The 13220-nt window shown below is 35.8% G+C and overlaps 1 protein-coding gene across 1 annotated transcript; it reads left to right on the top strand.

The window, feature by feature from the left end:
- Window positions 1–80: 80 nt before the first annotated feature.
- On the top strand, window positions 81–4101 carry LOC111470991 (magnesium transporter MRS2-3). Its single transcript, XM_023116660.1, is given in 10 exon segments — window positions 81–189; window positions 191–297; window positions 300–425; window positions 428–528; window positions 1184–1414; window positions 1883–1912; window positions 1915–2016; window positions 2126–2289; window positions 2402–2585; window positions 3726–4101. Coding segments are annotated over 10 exon segments (1398 nt in total). The 5' UTR covers window positions 81–124; the 3' UTR covers window positions 4014–4101.
- The last annotated feature ends 9119 nt before the right edge of the window (window positions 4102–13220 follow it).

Raw genomic sequence — 13220 nt, 5'->3', positions numbered from 1 at the left:
ATCATTCCGCCATTAATTTTCTGCAAAGAAAAAATTTCCAAGACTAAAATCAAGCATCAGGTTTTTTACTAGAAATTTCATTACATTCCGAGGTTGATCCGCCATTACCGGCGGCGAAGTTCCCATGCGGGGACAGCATTTTCACCCACAGAAGCCGGGTCTCGCCCGACCCGATGAGGAAAACGAACCAGTTAGGCGCCGGAATTCGGAAGAAGGGAACCGGAGTCCGGCCATGGCTGCTTCTGGACTCGACCGGCGGAGCTCAGGTAGTTGAGGCTGGAAAACATGCGATTATGCGGGGACTGGCCTACCGGCTCGGGACCTTCGGATTCTCGATCCGTTGCTCTCGTATCCATCTACGATTCTTGGCCGTGAGAAAGCGATTGTGATCAATTTAGAGCACATCAAAGCCATTATCGCTGCTCAAAAGTGTTCGTGTTGAATGCCAGGGATCCGTCTGTAACTCCCTTTGTTGAGGAGCTTCAGAAGCGAGTATTGCAGCACCATCAAGCCACGAAGGCCGCTCAGGTTTGAATTCGAAGTACGATTTTAACCTAGTTCTTGGAATTAATGCATTTCTTCCCCCAAATTTGATTGATTGGAATGAAGTATGAACTGATTACAGGGTTCCTTAATTTCCTTTTTATCCATTTGTGCTAGCTTTCTGTCTGGATTGTAGAACTTATTGACAATATGTTGTCCAGTTATTTACCAAGTGTTTTGAGAGTATTATGAAATCATGAAATTTTGTCATTCATGTTTGAAGAATAAGGTACTGGGGTTGTTATTTTAAAATCTTTGTTGTTTCTTGCGCTGTTCTTGGGGTTTGTGAAGCTTCCAAGAACAAGGATTAATGGGTGTGTGTCACGGGCATGATCCAAGGAGAGAGTCTCTGATAACTCGTTATTTTACAAGATATGATATGAAATCTAGTGATCATGGTTAAATGTTGTGCAATGTAGTAGTTGCTAGTTGGAACTTTGGATGGCTCATTTGAACTTGGATTGGAAGTTTGAATTCTGTCCTTAAGTTTAGTTTTCATTTGATTCTCTTTCGATGTTTCATCGAGGATGGCTCATTAGTCATTACCGAACAATCGTACTCTACTTCAGGACGGTCGTGATGATTGCAGAATTGTTCTATGATGGGTGCAATCTGTGTTTGATTATCTGCAATGTTTTAGGATGGCAATGGCGATGATTCTAATTGGAGAAATTTGTATGACCTGGGGGAGCCTCGATCGAGGACTCAAAGTCCTAATTACTACCAAGGATTTCCACAGGATGACAAGGAGGAGGGGAAGGAAAACGGGAAACAAGGTCTCGAAAATCGGGAGGGATTGAAGGCTCTTCCTTTTGAGTTTGTTGCTTTGGAGGCATGCCTTGAAGCTGCTTGCAGTTGCTTAGAAAGTGAAGTAAGGATTTTACATTGTTTGCTTAGTTTATTTAGTCTTGGTATCTGCCCAATGTACCAGTGAGAAGGCTAAGCCCCGAAGGGGGTGGATACGAGGCAGTGTGCCAGCAAGGACGTTGGACCTCGAAGGGGGTGGATTTAGGGGGTCTCACATCGATTGGAGAAGGGAACGAGTACCGGCGAGGACGCTGGGGCTCTGAAGGGGGTGGATTGTGAGATCTCACTTCGGTTGGGGAGGAGAACGAAACACTCTTTATAAGGTATGGAAACCAGCAAACGCATTTTAAAAACCTTGAGGGGAAGCCTGAAAGGGAAAACCCAGAGATAAAAACCTTGAGGGGAAGCCTGAAAGGGAAAGCCCAAAGAGGACAATATCTGCTACCGGTGGGCTTGGACCGTTACAAATTCTATTTAGCACATTATATTGTTTAGTTTTTCTTGCTTCCTCGATTGTCATCTCCTGTACCAGGCAGATACATTGGAGCTAGAAGCTCACCCAACCCAGCTTTGGATAAGCTGACTACTAAGATTAGTACTCTCAATTTGGAATGGGTGCGTCAAATCAAAAGTCGATTGGTTGCAATAACTGGACGAGTTCAAAAGGTGTCTAGATTTAATTACTACTCACGTCGCATTTTATTGGGAAACAGATGCACTGTAATTTGATTTAACACAGCTTTTTATTCTTTTCGAATGCTATGGTTGTTTACAGGTGCGCGACGAATTAGAACACTTGCTAAATGATGATGAGGATATGGCTGAGATGTACTTAACAGAGAAGATGGTTCAGCAACAACTTGAGAACTCTTCCACTTCTTCAATTCCCGAGAGAGATGAAATGGACGATGCAGTTCAGCAGTCAGGCAACGATGAGAGGCACGAGACTCGTCTTATGTCGCCTTAAACACAGAATAACAGACCTATTCTATTGTTATTGTTTTCATTGATTTCTGCATTTTAATGAGCTTTCTGTTCCCAATTTTCTCAGTTCTCCTCCTAAAATGTCGTTGGAAGGCAATATGGATGCTTCCCATGTGGGCAGGGACAGCCATGGGACCCGGACGAGTACTACCCAGAGCGCTATAAGCAAACACCTCGACGTGGAGGAACTCGAAATGCTGTTGGAGGCATACTTTGTGCAAATTGATGGTACACTCAACAAACTCTCCACGGTATGCAAAATCATCAATGTTTTCTATCATGTATGTGATCAGTTGTATTTTAAAGATGATGCTGCTTCTCTTAATCTGTAGATAAGTAATAAATCTAAAATATGTGTTTTCGAGTAACGGCCCAAGTCCACTATTAGCATATATTCTTCTCTTTGGGTTTTTCCTTTCAGGCTTCCTCTCAATGTTTTTAAAATGCGTTTGCTAGGGAGAGGTTTCCACATCTTTATAAAGAATATTTCGTTCTCCTCTCCAACCGATGTGGAATCTCAAAATTCACCGCCTTTCAGGGCCTAGCATCCTCGCTAGCACTGGTTCCTTTCTCTAATCAATGTGGGACCCCCCAATCCACCCCCTTTGGGGCCAATCATCCTTGCTAGCACACTGCCTCGTATTCAACCCCCTTCAGGGCTCAATCTCCTCATTAGTACATCACCCGTTGTCTGGCTCTAATACCATTTGTAACGACTCAAGTCCACCACTAGTAGATATTATCCTCTTTGGGCTTTTTCTTTCGGGCTTCCCTCAAGCTTTTTAAAACATGTCTACTAGGGAGAGGCTTCCACACCCTTATAAAGAATGTTTCATTCTCTTCTCCAACTGATGTGGGATCTCACACATAATTGTACCCGGGGAAGAGGCTAAACTAGTCAGCAATCCTGGTTTAAGGGTCAACATTTTTTAGTCTTTTAAAGAAAGATGGTTCAAATGGAAGTATAGAAGTCAATAGAATTGCTTTAAGGTATATCCATGAGGTAATTTCTTATACAAATACTTTCACAGTTGACCTCAACAGAAGGGAAGTAAATTTTGAATTCTCCACCACCTTTGGGCCTAGAATTGAAATGAGAGGGAGGTTATACCTGTAGCGGTCAAGCCCACCGCTAGTAAATATTATTCTCTTTGGACTTTCCCTCAAAGTTTTTAAAACGTTGTCTACTAGGGTGAGATTTCCACCCCTATATAGAATGTTTCATTCTCCTCTCGAATTGACGTGGGATCTCACATGGGATCTCACAGGACCAATTCAGATCCAATCCTTAATACGAAAATTTTGTTCCCTTTCAAGTGGCTGCTACTAGTTTAAACATTGATTTTCCTTCTGTTAATGTCTGTATAACACACTCTTTTATCCATCTTTAGCTGAGGGAGTATGTGGATGTCACAGAAGATTACATCAACATAATGCTGGATGACAAACAAAACCATCTTCTACAAATGGGAGTAATGTTGACAACAGCAACCCTTGTCGTGAGCGCGTTCATCGTGGTGGCAGGTATCTTCGGGATGAACATCCATATTGAACTGTTTGAACCCAAAAAAGCAGGCATGCCAGAGTTCCTGTGGACTGTTGGTGGTGGCACTACTGGAAGCATCTTGTTGTATGTTGTTGCCATCGCTTGGTGCAAGCACAAACCCTTGCTTGAGTAGTTCCCCAAAACCGAAACTCAAGCATACTGCCAATGGTGTAGTTGACCCGATAAAAAAAGGATTATATATATATATATATATATATATATATATATATATATATACATTATATATTTCAAGCTCATTTTCTATTCTGCTGTGTTGAAATAAGGTGTAGCTTTTATGAATGCTATGTCTCTGTGTAGGATGAAACTTTTGAAAATTCGAGCAAAAATCAATTTCAAACTTTCAAAATTTTAAAGCCCTTACGTAATGATTTGGTTTCTTGATTCTTGTAAATACTACATCATAGGGTTGCTGTGTTAACGGAATTAGTTCTTTTATGATGTCGTTATAGATTTATAAACACCGTGTTAATGGATTCAACGAGAAGAATGGACTTCATGAATGATCGGCTATCCCTTTTTAAGTTTAAAATTGCATCAGAAAAGACGAGCTCAAAGAGATATCAATAACTCGCCTATTGAAATTGTAATAAGATAGTTGTACTCGAAGGTGTGTCTAGATCGCCTCTATAACAGTTCAAGCCCACTTTTAGTAGATTGTTTGCTTTGACCTATAATGTACTTGAATGTGTGTCTAGATCGCCTCTGTAATAGCCCAAGTCTATCGCTAACAGATAATGTGCACTTTGACCTGTTATGTATCGCCGTCAGTCTCATGGTTTTTTTTTTAAAAAAAAAACTTCGTTCTCCTCTCCAACCGATGTAGAATCTCACAATTCACCCTTTGGAGTATTTAGACTTATACTATTTGTAACCACCCAAGCCCACTGTGGGCAGATATTATCTGTTTTGGTCAATTGCATATTGTCGTCAACCTCGGTCAATTGCATATTGTCATCAACCTCACAATTTTAAAACACGTGTATGTTAGGGAGAGATTTCCACACCCTTATAAGTAATGCTTTATTCCCCTTTACAACCAATATGGGATCTCACAACATCCTTTTTAAGAGGAGATTGATTGTTGGATTTTATATTATAGAACAATTTGATTCTCTCTATTACCATAATAGTATAATATTATCCACTTTCATTGTAACTCTCTCGATCACAATTTCACTAAAAAAAATCTATATATATTTCAATAAAAGTCTAATCCTTACTTCTACCCGAGATATCTTCCCTACTTCCAAAACCCATACGAAAGAACCCGATCAAACAAAACGACAAAACAAGATAGCAAAGAGCTAACACATTCAAAACGACATGCAACAAACACACTCTAATGCTTAAATCAATGAAGAAAACATGTTGGAGCGAGTTAAAAACATTGAAGGGAGTGTCCAAAAACCCTAGCCAGCTAGGGCTTGGTGGCATGCAGCTGGAATGTGACAGTGGGAAGCACAGTTATGGGGAGGGCCTGCAAATATGGCAGTGGAAGCAATTGGCAATAGCCAAAATTGGTGGCATTATGTCCCCCATGGGGTTTTAGGGTTTTGTCACCATAAACACAAACAACACAAACCCTTTGCATCCTTTGCCTTTGCCTATAATTAATCGTTGTTGTCTTTGGCGGTGGTTCTAAAGGCATTGAATGTCTCTTCCATACTTCTTTGCATATCTATTTTTTCTTTCACCAACTCTTTTAGCGTTTCGATAACTTAGCTTGGCTTTTCCTTTCGAGCTTTCTCTCAAGATTTTAAAACGCTTCCTCTTATAAATGGTATTTTGTGGGCTTCCTCTCAAGGCTTTAAAACGCGTATAAGATTTCCGTACTCTCCCCAACCAATGTGGGACATCACAATCTACCCCCTTCGGGGCCCAACGTCCTTACTGGTACACCGCCTCGTGTCTACCCTCCTTTGGGGAACAGCAAGAAGGCTAGCACATCGTCCGGTGTCTGGCTCTGATACCATTTGTAATAGCCTAGATTCACCGCTAGCAGATATTGTCCTCTTTGGGTTTTCTCTTTCGAGTTTACCTTCAAGACTTTAAAACACGTCTGCTAGGGAAGGTTTCCACACTCTTATAAATGGTGTTTTGTTATTCTCCCCAACCGATGTGGGACATTACGACTTTCAACTCGAACGTGCAGTTAAATTTAACTGATATTGATCGATTAGTTACGTATGAGCATTCTCGATACTATTTTGGTAGGTATTGATTCTTTTTTGTCATGTTAAGATCTTCTTTTCAACGCTAGATTTGAACGATTTTAAGTCGAGTTTATATGTCTTTTTAGTAGTCAAACAAAGAAACTCATGATAAAAGTACTAAGACACCTGGGTAAAGAACCGATACCACATCCGAATGAGAGAAATCCTAAGAATAGAATGACTAAAAAACTTGAAAGTTACTATCGAGACCAACAAGACCCACCTTCCTTTTCAGTGGCTTAACTATAGAAACTCTTCTAACTCGGTGACCTTCTAGAAACTTTTCTTAATGTACATGAGTAAGAACAAAACATGTTGAAATGATTCGTTTTGGTACGTAAGGATAGTCTTTAGCAGGAGTAAGTAAAATGACTACGTCGCAAGTGTCGAATGGTTTGTCGGGATAGTCTAGATAGCCTTTAGCGGCGATGAGTAAGTAACATGCCAAATGGTTTGTGGGGATAGTCGACGCGACCATGTCGAAGGTGCCAAATTTAGATTTCGAATCATGAGCGTGAGTCGTTACAAGTACTTTAAAAGCTTCATTTTTTTTAATTAAAGTTCGACAACTATTTGATTCTTAGACATTGTCTGAAATTTAGCTAAGAATTCAAATTATACCTTAAAAACGTTTAAATAATTTTATTTTATTTTGAAATAAAGAAAAATAATAATAATAATAATAAATATTGAACAGCTGTTCCATCCTCTACTGTGTAGTTTGGATCAGATAGCCCATCACCACTACACACCTTATCATCATCTTGTCTCATGCAACTCTCTTCTCTTTTGTCATATTTCCAAAATCCTACCTAACAATTTTTTATATTTTCCAATTATTTTATATAATATATACACCAAAACGCTGCTTCTAAATCTCGTGGGTCATATCGTTTCTTTTACCCTAACGTGCTTGTTTGAAAAAATCTCGACATATCAATGCTTATTACGGCCAGTGACTTTGTAATTTTGTCGCTCGTGCTATAAACCTGCAAAAGAAATTCTTCTTGTTTACCTCAACTCGTATTGGGAAAGATAGAAAAAAAAACGACAACCAGAAAGCAAAGTTCCCATTAATGATATACTTAGTGTAAACAAGCTTGGATTTGCTAAATTTGATCTATATTTTTTCCGGTGGTATTGATTAATGTTCAAATGGATCGTAAAGACTAATTTGAACGTATTAACAATCACTGAAAAGCTCTCTTTCTTTCCTAATTTTCATGTGTTTCCCTCTTAATTCTCGAAGAGAATCTAAAAAGTGTTTGCATAAAAAAAACAAGCTTGATTTTGTTGCTTTTGACTTATGTGCTTGACGGGTTCGTCTTCTGACTTAGTTAGGTCGATAGAATTCTCGAGTTCCAAATCAAAAGTGGGTGAGACTCGAAAAAATATAGTCATGATGTGATTTGTGGTTGAGCTCTACTAGATCAAATTGACGCCGATGAAGATGAGTTGGCCTGAATAAAAGTTAGATAAATGGATAACTATTTGTTGTGATTTGTGGTTATTTTCACTTGATCGTGTTTAAAACCCGCTCAAAATCAAGTGTATAAAAATATTTTCTCCAAAAATCTCACCAAAGTAGGAGGAAAACGACCGTATGAAAAAACCCACTGAAGTTTTTATTAAAATCCGCTACTATTTATTTGATTATCATTGTTCTATATAATTTACATTAATCATTACATTTAAATAAATTGTATGCACAGATCGTATCGATGATTTTAAAATGAAATTCTAATCAAGGAGCAGAAATTGATTGTAACAGTCCAAGCTCACTGTTGGTAAATATTGTTCGTTTTAGTTCGTTACGTATCTACATATCTATGAGGAATGCTCTCACAATCCATCTCCCTTGAGGGTCAACGTTCTTACTAGCACATCGTCTGATGTTGTTAGTAGATATTGTCCGTTTTAGCTCTTATGTGTTGTCGTCAGCCTCATGATTTTAAAATGTATCTTTTGAAGAGAGATTTTCACCTCCTATACGAAATGATTTCTTACCCTCACCAACCGAGGTGGGATCTCACATTGATTAACTTACTAAAGATTAATGTTTACATCGAAATATAAATTGATATTTACTCTCATGTATATGACGAGAATTTTATTATTATTCACGAAGAAGATAGAAATAGTAATAAATTTATAAACTAAACCACATAAATAACACCGAACTTGATTTATAGACCAAATATGTATAGTTTCATTAAAAAAAAAAAAAAAAAAAAAAAAAAAAAAAAAAAAAAAAAAAAAAAAAAAAAAAAAAAAAAAAAAAAACCTAAATTGTTACACTTCAAATGAAGAGCGGATCGATGAAAGTCCCACATTTGCTAATTTAGGGAATGATCATCCGTTTATAATCAAGGAATATTATCTCCATTAGTACGAGGACTCTTAGAAAAGCTCAAAACAAAGCCATGAGAGCTAATATCATACCATTGTAGTGTCCCGTTCAATTAACAGAGCCATCATCTCAATCCTCATCTCTTCCCTTTAAACCACCTATTATAAAAAAAACAACATAAACCAAAGAAACAATGAGTATACGATAATATATCTACCGATACCCATAAAATGGATAAATTGCATGTTTAATCATCGTGTAACTTTTAGGGCTATGTTTATAAACGTCTATGAACATTTAAAAGTGTCAAAGTACGTGTTTCAATTTTGTGTTTAGGTGATTCCTGAACTTTGAAATTGTGTCTAGTAGGTCCCTGACTGCATGCCTAAAAGATCAATGATGTATTAAACCTACAATTGAGACGTATTATAACTAAACTGACCAAATAAATTTATAATTTAACGAGCAGTAATCAAACTCAATCGCTTTTACGACAATATGTGATAATGTAAAAGTTTCGGCTAAACGACAACGTTTTTGCTACGAAGATTATGAACGAGATATTGATTCGACTCGGAAGGGTGAAGGAATTGGCTTAACTGATTCTTTTGCCTTTGATTTCCAGATGGAGATGATTGTCTAATGGTGTTAAATTGGCTTTGGTAGGATGAACTCTCCTGCATTTAAAATAACAAATTAATTAAATATTTTTATTTATTAAAATTTAATTAAAAAATAAAGAAAAATATATTATTTTCTGACATTCCCTTAAAAAAAAAAAAAAAAAAAAAAACCTGTTTTTATTATTTTTTTAAATAATGTAAATTATTCTTAATTATTATTTTAAAAACAATTTTGAAAATGGACAATAATTTTTTTTTAAAAAAAAAAAAAGTGATAATTTTCACTAATTTCTTGAACAAAAAAGCCATCTTAAAATAAAATAGCGAATTTTTTAAAAACAATTTTGAAAGTATAAATTATTCTTAATAATGTAAATTATTTTTTTTAAATGATAAAAAAAAATAAAAAACTTAAAATAATGTAAATTATTCTTAATTATTATTTTAAAAATGGACTATAATTTTTTATTAATAAAAGTAATAGTTTTCACTCATTTCTTGAACAACAAAACCAAATTAAAATAAATTAGTAAAATTTTTTAAGAAATAATAATGCAGATTTATGAAAATAAAATAAATAAATAAATAAAAAGAGGAAACTCTTGTACCGAATTATTGAAATTGGGATCAGAGCTAGCAGTGTCATCAAGAAACGACGTCGTTTTCTCCATCTGATCACGGCGGCGCCGTCGTTCCTCACAACCCTTCATTTTGCGGCTAGTTTTCCGCAAACTTCCGGCGGTGCACGACAAAGTTTCATTTTCCGGGAAAATATCTTCATTTTCCGGGAAAATAACATCATTTTCCGGGAAAATTGGAGGCCCAGAAGAGGCATCAGAAACCATAGACGAATCCAGTTCATGTTCATCTTTATGAACACCAAAAGAATCATGAATTGTTGGAGTGAACAAAGAAGAAGAAGAAGAATTCTCCAAATACACAGTCCAACCAGACTCCGCCGACCCATCCATTGCTAAAATTATTATTTTCTCGCCTCCCAAACAGAAAATTTTCGTGGATTTTAATGGGAATGAATCGAAAACTGCCAGTTGGTTGGTGGATTACCAATGGAAAAAGGAGAGAGAAAGAGGAGAGAGAGAGGGACAAAGAAACCCACAATATGTTCACATGGTAGACAGCAAGGCTTTGTGAACCCTTTTAACATATAACCCAAGTAAGGAAGCATTCATGGGCACTTCCTGTCCTTGTCTTTTTCTAGTTTAGACCTTCTACTCCTACCCCGACCACTTATATACCGATCTAAGACGACCAAGATTTGTTCTAATTCGGTTTTGAAAACCCGTGTTAGAAAGTGGAATGATGTCTTGTGAGATCCCACGTCGGCTGGAGAGAGAACTGAAGTTTTCTTTATAAACGTGTGAAAATTTCTTACTAATAGACGTGTTTGTAACGGAAAAAAACGGACAATATCTGCTAGTGGTGAGCTGGGGTTGGTACAAATGATATCAAGAGTTAGACACTGTGTGGTATGTTAGCGAGAACATTGGGTCCTTAAAGGAGGTGGATTGTGAGATCTCACATTGGTTGGAAAAGGGAACAAAGTCTTCTTATAAATGTGTGTAAACCTTTCCCTAACAGACGCGTTTTAAAACTGTGAGACAGTTATATGTAACAAGCTAAAGTGGATAATATCTAATAGCAGTGTGCTTGGGCGGTTACATGTCTTGTGAGTTTTTTGGTTTGTAGTAATCTTACCATGTGGCTCAAATCACTAAAGAAATGTGTTCGAGCTCTAACTCATGCTCGTTAAGGCACATAGCTAACCTACATGTGTGGATATAACTGACGTGTAATTTGCTAGCCACGGGTTACAAATGGTCAGAAGTGGTAGGGCAACGTCTAAGTATGTACTAACTTATGTTTCTAAGTTTATGGGACCAAACATCATACTCGTTTTAGTTAGGTTGGGTTCAAATGAATGAAACTTTTTTATTTAGTTAATTCACCCGTTTTTTAAAACTAGATTGGATTGAATCGAACCAAGTTGAATTTATTTAAAAATATATATATTTGCTATATATAATTATATATTCATATATTTTTTAAAAAAATTCATAATTACTTTTCTCGTTATGATTAAATAACCTAAACTCAACTAAAAAATTATATGTTGGGTCGAGGCGTGTTAGGTTGGATTCAGTTCATTATTCAATGAGTATTGCTCGAGTTGAAAAAATTTACAATGAAAAATAATTGATCTAAAAAATGTCTCAATCCGATTAAATCTAACCCACGAGACCATAGGATTCGATATTATTGGTCGAGACGAGGCGATTTTAAAAAGATTACAACATTAAAAATTCACAATAATTTTTGCAAAATAGGTCTATTATAAAGTCTATTTATGTAATTATTGTTTAATATAGGGTTCAGAAAAATAATATGGATACTACTTAGAAATGGGGCCCAAAACTCACATTGGGCCACAATGTAATAATGGCCCATTTTCCTAATTTAACCCCAATTTTTTTACCAATAAAGAAATTTTGTTGGTAATTTTTTTGCATTTCAATTTTTAACCTTCTATACATATTTTTTTTACTATTTACTTATTTCACATTCACCAATGAGACGGGCGGCCAAAGGACGATACAAACCGACCAACAAGTCAAACATCAATCCAAGCATATCAACAAACTAATTGTAACGGTTCAAGCTCACCGTTAGCAGATATTGTCCTATTTTGGCTTTTCTTTTCGAGTTTTGTTTTTAAAACACGTCTATTAGAGAGAGGTTTCTATAATCTTATAAAGAATGTTTCGTTCTCATTCCCAACCGATGTGGGATCTCATACTAATGGTCTACCTAAACCGATCAATAAGGTAGAGGTTGATCCAAGCATATTATCGAGCTAGAAGCTTATCCATATCGATTAACAAGCGAAAAGTCGATCGAAGTGGAATAGTAAGCTAAAGGCTAACCTAAATCTACCAACTACCAATAGCCGATCCAAGAAGATCAACAAGTCAAAGGTCGATCTAAACTATTCCACAAATCAGAGGTCGACCCAAATCGATCAACAAGTTAGAGGCTGAGATCCAAGAAGATCAACAAACTAAAAAGTCGATCATCTAAAAAGATCACCGAAGTCTTTTTAGATCGATTCAACGCTAGTTTGTGAATGGAACATTGTTTATCCCTACAACCTTAAAAGACTAATCAATAAGTCTGTCGTTTTCTTTAGAATTAAAATAATGAAATATTTGAACAATTTTAAATGTCGACGGACAAAGCTAAGCTAATATCAAATAAAGCATTATTAAATATTTGTTTTTTTTAAATTAATTTAATGTTTATTATAAAATATTACAATATATATATTTTTTATTTTAATTCATTTTGATTTAGTATTATTGTAATTAGAATATGATGAATTTGAACAAATCTCTATTAATTAATACACCATAGATTACAATAAAAAAAAATATTTCATTATAATCGAATTATGTTCTAACTTTTTGTTTATATTAAAAAAATAAATAAATAATATCTCATTTATAATTATTTGAAAAAAGAATTATAATATTGTGATACTAAACAAGACTACATTTGAATGAGAGAGTCTAACTAGACAAATCATGTTGAAAAGACTCGTATTGATTTATGAGGATAATTTTCACTCTTAAAAAACGAGGAATAGGTAACCCGACTATGAAGAATGTCGGGGCCATGAAGTGGAAAATTTGAATTTTTTGAATCATTATTTACAAATTTAAAAATTATTAAAAAAATAAATAAAAATAAACTTGATTTTTTTTTTTAAAGAAAAAAACTTATTTTCCTAAAAGTATCAATAAATTAAATTAATAATGCCGATCACGTTGATTAGGTGGACGTGAAGATGGGCTTAGCTGTAAGATAAACTCTTAATCATGTGCGGTGCGCTCCACCACCTTTATTATACGCTTTTTTATTATTAAACCTATTAAAGTGAATCTAAAATTTTGAGTACATCTGGAACGTGTATTTCGTTAAGGAGAAACAATCCTTACCGTTGATTTTGATGACTATGTTTTGACCCAGTTGTCACTGTCGTGTAGCTTAGCTTTCTTCCAACTTTGATGACGGTAAATTCGTTTCGCATATATATATCAATTTTGAGATTTTGAGAT

Source organism: Cucurbita maxima, unplaced genomic scaffold (genome assembly GCF_002738345.1).
Source record: "Cucurbita maxima cultivar Rimu unplaced genomic scaffold, Cmax_1.0 Cma_Scf00048, whole genome shotgun sequence".
NCBI lineage: Eukaryota > Viridiplantae > Streptophyta > Magnoliopsida > Cucurbitales > Cucurbitaceae > Cucurbita > Cucurbita maxima.
This window is presented reverse-complemented; position numbering and strand designations above follow the sequence as displayed.